Below are 6,151 nucleotides of genomic sequence, written 5' to 3'. Positions count from 1 at the left end.
TCATACAAAACAATATGATATGAACAGCAGTTGATAAAGCGCTCTGTTCTCTTGATAGCTATAGCCTTGTATTTCATTCCAATATATTTATGAATGCTGTCTGATATATATATTGTACAGTGTGAGCATTATGTTGGATTCGTGTATGTAAATGTTTACGCTTAAATTGTTCTATCAATAAAATACGTCGAATTTGACAACCCTGTCAAACTCTGCATCGTCAATGTTTTTTAAAATCATATTCAATATATCCTTCTTTCTGGGACAAGGATTTCCTTTCAAGCCCTTGTCAATACTCAAAAACATGTCAATACTCAAATATGTCAAACACAGGCAGTGCCATGCGTCACTGTCTCTTTAGCAACATAACAAGACCTCTTCTCTTTCTGCCACTTCAGAGAAAATTTAATTACACATGCCATTCCAACAATTCCACATGTTACAAAACATATCACTATAGCTAGGAAGACGTCATAGAGTGTTTTATCTGCAATACCCTTGAATTACTGTAAATGCATTTACTTTTGTTGTTTGTATTACACGCTAGGAGGGGAAACTGGTGTTTTTGCAGACGTATAATTGAAACATTTCTGCAGTAAAGTACAATTACAAAACACAACTTTGTGGTGTTGTGACTTTACAGAAAGAGGCAAAAGGTAAATGTAATTTGATATCCTTAGGCGCCGCAGGGGTAATGGATTGTTAGTCTATTAGTCTAAGACAACGTACGTGTCTCTTCCACCGCCTTTTCGGCCATGTTGATTTGATGATATGGATGACATCCTCTGGGAACCCCAAGATTGATGCGCGCGTGCGAAAAGTTTTGCAAAAAAAGTTATTATTACTTTCATTACGAAATTTACGTGGTCATGAAGGTTGAACAAATAACACAGAGTATGCTTGGGCGAATAATCTACTCTTCAAATTCATTTCCTTACATGTTTGTCTTTTTGTTTTGTTTGATTTTGGCATTCTGTGTTGGCAACGTTTTTAAATATTTTTTTGCAACTTACGGTTTATATTTGCTAATTTTTCAACTGTTTGTTTTGTACGGTTTACAGCATGGTTGAAAACGTTTTTTTTGGGGGGGGGGCGGCGAAAATTTATGCGCGCGGATGTCATCCACATAAGTGAACCAACATGGTCTTAACCTCTAGGGCATAACATCCAGCCTGACATGCCAGGAATCGAACCCGCGACCTCTCATACAGCTATAGCCTAGCACTCGGCCACTCAACACCACAGCAAAAACCACAAAAAACAATGCCATCACAGTATGTTTGATTTAATCCGTATGTCTTGGTCCTCTTTAACGTGTTAGTTTGAATTACCTACATAACAATAACTTATGCTCCCGAGGTGTTTAACCACCGGTACCGTATAAACATTAATTAGGTTGTTGATGTCACTGACCGGGTGTTATGTCAAGGTAAACACCTTCATGTAGGAAAAAGTAGGCTCCTTAATTATTTAATGAACATTTTCTTACGTTTGTACAAAAACAACATTCATCGAACCTTTCAAATCATACTACCTGTTCTTGTAGTCTATATCACCCATGGTCATGGTGGACTAATTTCTGATAACAATTTCGAACATGCAACAGTTTTGTTAGTCGTTAGCTTTCAAATAGGTTACAAAATTTCGTTTGAATATGTCGAACTGATTTGTAAGACAGATCTGCTAGTGCATTACCGATACACCGAGCCTCTAGCCTGGAAGCCTCGTCTCACTAAATATTCTAATGATTAGAAAAGGTCTAATATTCTTTAGGTTTCTTTAAATGTTTTCACTGTATTAAGGTGACTACAGTAACATGAAAGTAAACTTATTTTAATCTTTTTTTTTTCTACGAACACGTCGAGTGTAGAGGAGAGAACTCGTTACTGTAAAGATCAAGGTTCACACTCCGTTTTGCCCCGTGAACCTTCCTCATGTGTGCATTAATTTTGTCCTTCCGTCCAAACCTCTTCCTACATTCCAGACACTCGTACGGTAAACTGTCGCCGTTATAATGTTTGGACTCATGATGCCGAAGAACTTCTCTCCTTTTGAACGCTTTTCCACACGTGCGGCATACGAAGGGCCGATCTCCGGTATGCAGTGTCCGCTTGTGTCGCCCGAGTTTGTCCTTCCGTTTAAAACTCACGCCGCACACGGGGCAGATGTAGGGCCGGTCGTCACAGTGCTTCTCTACCTTGTGTCTCGTCAGCTTACTGTGAACCTTGAAGCTAGCGCCACACAGCTCACATCTGAACGGTCTCTCGTCGCTGTGTTTGTAAATAGTGTGAGAGTGCAGGCCACCCTTGGTGCGATACTTCGCTCCGCATATGACGCACAGATTTTGAAACGTCTCCGATACTTTTCTCTCAGATTCCTGATTACCAAGAGCAGCCTTTGCCTCTTCTTTACTCTGGAGTGACCAATCTTTTTCCTCTTTCTCTTTCTTAACTGTCGTTGTGATTTTGTCACCAGCGTGGCTTGGTTCGCCGAAGGCTGTGTTACAAGTACTAAAAGGATATATGCTTACGTTAGGAAATTCTTCGCTTTTCAGGGGATTTTGCAGTTCGTTATGTGTATGTGTGTCTAAAGCAATGGGTGTGTTCAGAGAAGGCTTCTGGTAGCTGCTTATGTCCGTTTTTTCCGGATTATTCTTTGTTTTGCTGCTGCTCTGACTTCCACTTTCTAAGATGTGAGACATGAGGCCAGGGAACGCCTTCTGGCTCTGCATCTCCTCTGTTGGGCCAGTCCATAAGGAAGGATGAACAGTCGTGGGATGTCTTGAAGATGATCCAAGGAGGAGAGGGCCAGGGGGAGACGTCTGGCTCATCCGGACTGAAGATGATGCCAGTGGCTGGTCCCAGACTGAAGAGTTGTAGTGACTTTCAAAAGATGCTGACGCTTGAACCATCGCTGGTTGCTGCAGCGACGGCTCGATGTTGACATTTGGAATATTACCTGCAGAAGGACGGGCGTCTCTTCCAGCTGAGGCGGGAGTGGGTATGTTCCCGCCCGCCTGAGCCCGGCGACTCTCCCCGGAGACTAAGCGGAGAACACGGGCACCTCCGTCGGCGTCCATGAGAACTACGCCTTGGTGTACATCTCCAGTCTGGTCCGGACCATGTCCACAGCTACGCGGGGGTCCAGGAGCTTTGAAAGCCATACTGGTTACACATCTGATGCTCTTCCTCTGGGCGAAGTCACACCTTCAGATGGCAGGTAAAGTCTGCAAAAAAAAAAAAAAGAAGACAGATGACATAAATATCACGCATCTTGGACAACTGTATGCTTGGCTTCTTTAAAATCACAAAGCGACACATTATTACATCTGACGTATGTACATGTGCACATCTATTACTATCTTAACAATATTGAATGTGCAAAATTTGCGTAACCCATGAAAGGAGGACGGGGCAAAAAGGCTTCCAGGTGACTATGACCTCTCCTAACCCTTTACGGGCGTCATGTGCGCGATAGGTCACGTGTCAACAGTAGCTAGGTCAGTCAACTTGAAGAAGACCGCAGGCATACTTAGTCATTGTTTTTGCTTTAATTTCTTTTATTATGTTTTCTTCAAATTAGATAGGCTTTTAAATTTACCTTTAAGATGAAATTTTAGTTGTAAGAAGTTGTTTAGTTGTAAACCATATTTAGTTGTTCAGTTGTAAACCACATTAGCTCGGTCCAATATTAACAACACGGCACTACATGTAACGTTATGTACTAATCTAAATCAAAAAAGTTATAGCGCAAAGAATTGTCGACTATTCTACATCACTCTTCCTCAGAGTTCAAGTGACCAGTAACCCGTGACCTTACGGCCATCCAATCAGGTAACACCAGCCTTCAATCAACAGAGACGGCGGGCGATATAAACTCCCTGTCAGTTATGACCAACTACTAGCGTCATGTGACGTGTAGTCGATAATATTGGTCACTTTGAATCTCAGACTGCAGTAGGTGGGTCGGAAATCCAACACGTTATGTGCAAATTTGTGAAGGAACAAATCTTCAGCTGTTAGTGACCAACACAAGCGAACTTTGATGCTCACAACTGTACCTAGTGTGAGCAGCTATACGAACTGGGTCATTATCGTCCGATGTCTCGTGGGCTATTACGTTACATTACCACTATTGACTTTCCCAACGCACGTGCCAGGTAAAAAAAATATAAACCCTAACGTAATATATGACATATCGATATTAATTGTATATATCTATATGTATATAACGAGTGATTATTATATACGAAAAATCCAAACGCTGCAAACCATATAATATCTCTTTGTATCCCTCTGTTATTCTCTCTCTCTCTCTCTCTATAGATATATATATAGAGAGAGAGATAGAATAACATATATATATATATATATATATATATATGAGAGAGAGAGAGAGAGATACATAGAGAGATTATGGTTTGTAGCGTTTGGATTTTCGTACATGTATATAATCATTATTCGTTGATATGTAATATCAATAATAACAATCGAAATCGAATATAATATATCAGAGGTTGTCAGGATAGGATGATACGTAAAAAGGTAAGCCCATAATAAGCATGATGACCTTTCCAACAGTTATCACATTAAGTGATCATCAGCTTGTTCCAGTGATACAGTGAGTCACTGTTCGCGGGATCGGACGTGACTTGAATGCACACGTCTGTGTGAAACCCCCCATTTTTGGTCCCCACTATTTAGTATATTTACTCAGCGAATCAGCTGTTGACAGGAAGTTATTCGTAGCTGACATTGTTTTCACGAGTTCCACCAAAAGCCAAAACAACTGTAACGTCTGTCAATATACGTTCAGAGACTCAGACGTTCAATCAAAAGTAACGGCAGCCTAGCGGGTCATTATTATCAATTTAGGCGGGGGGGCTGAGCTCGCAACGCAACGCAACCTAATAACAAAACGCAACACAACAGTTAGCGCATTTATAGAAGAAATGCCATATTTCATGACTAGAGCGCTTGTTTTTTTAGTTTACCTGTGAGGGACAAACCACCAAAATTCCGCATTCAGACGACACCCACTTCCTCAGGAAAAATTAAACACAGGACAGCCCAGCGCTCAGCCTCTTGCTGCTGGTGGGGGGGCAGCGGCTTATCAAATACAGGTTCCGGGTCAGAGGTGAAATCCGTGTGAAGGGTAATTCAATACCCAAAGCGCAGCGTTTGAAAACATGCAGCCTCTAGAAACGATGCTAAAGAATCCTTATGTCAACCTTCGCCAAGAAGGTTATGTTTGTGTTCGTACGTGTGTGTGTGTGTGTGTGTGTGTGTGTGTGTGTGTCTGTGTTTGTGTACGTGTGTGTCCACGTCTATCAGTATTAGTAATGGAGAAGGCTTGGTAAGGCTTGGACAGGATAACTGAGTGTGTTAACGTTATATAAATGTCAATTGTCCTGATATTTTGTAGGCGGGTTTTGAATCGAGAAGACATCGAATTGGTTAGATTTTGCCCCCTTCCTCGCTAATATAATTTAAACTTTTGCCGAGAGGTAAATATGTTTTCGTGGCTGTGTGTTGTAAATAGCATGACTCGGGAAGGCTTAGATGAATTATCATAATATTTGGTCGGTGGGTAGGTGTTAATGAAAGCTCGAAATTATTAGATATTGGCCCCCTGGAGACTTGTTATGGCACTGCAGCGCTGCGGAGCTTTAGGTTCATGCTTATTGCACGATGGGCTGAGCATTTGTGCTCGGGAAGAAGTGATGTGTTAGTAGGACCGGCCTCTAGCAGCTTTTCTGGGAACTGCAGGGGCGTTTGTTTGAAAGTACTAAAGACCACAGGTCGTGTTTACTTCAAATTAGATGGGCTTTCAAATATAGCTTTATGATGAAGTTTAGTTGTATAAAAGTATACGTAGTGCTGGTAAACCACGTGAACGTGAGCTCGGCCCACGGCACCATGTATTGATCTAAATTCAAATCAAAAAGTTAAAGCGCAAAGAATTGTCGACTGTCCTACAGCACTCTTCCTCAGATTTCAAGTGACCAGTACCCCGTGACCTTACGGCCATCCAATCACGTAGCACCAACCTTCAATCAACAGAGACGGCGGGCGATATAAACTACCTGTCAGTTATGACCAACTACTAGCGTCATGTGACGTGTAGTCGATTGGTCATTTGGAATCTCAGA

General features: G+C 41.7%; 1 protein-coding gene across 1 annotated transcript; it reads right to left on the bottom strand.

The window, feature by feature from the left end:
* Window positions 1-1,308: 1,308 nt before the first annotated feature.
* LOC109464779 (zinc finger protein 43-like) lies at window positions 1,309-3,219 on the bottom strand. Its single transcript, XM_019761851.1, has one exon. The coding sequence runs from the start codon at window positions 3,161-3,163 to the stop codon at window positions 1,850-1,852; it is 1,314 nt and encodes a 437-aa protein (XP_019617410.1). The 5' UTR covers window positions 3,164-3,219; the 3' UTR covers window positions 1,309-1,849.
* Between the last annotated feature and the right edge of the window lie 2,932 nt (window positions 3,220-6,151).

This window comes from Branchiostoma belcheri, unplaced genomic scaffold (genome assembly GCF_001625305.1).
Source record: "Branchiostoma belcheri isolate BF01 breed outbred unplaced genomic scaffold, Haploidv18h27 scaffold140, whole genome shotgun sequence".
In the NCBI taxonomy this organism is placed as follows: Eukaryota; Metazoa; Chordata; class Leptocardii; order Amphioxiformes; family Branchiostomatidae; genus Branchiostoma; species Branchiostoma belcheri.
Note: the sequence above shows the minus strand (reverse complement) of the source record. Positions and strands in the feature narration are given on the sequence as shown.

Excerpts from the sequence above, each read along its gene's own strand:
- LOC109464779 (XM_019761851.1), bottom strand. The coding sequence starts at position 3,163 with ATGGCTTTCAAAGCTCCTGGACCCCCGCGTAGCTGTGGACATGGTCCG.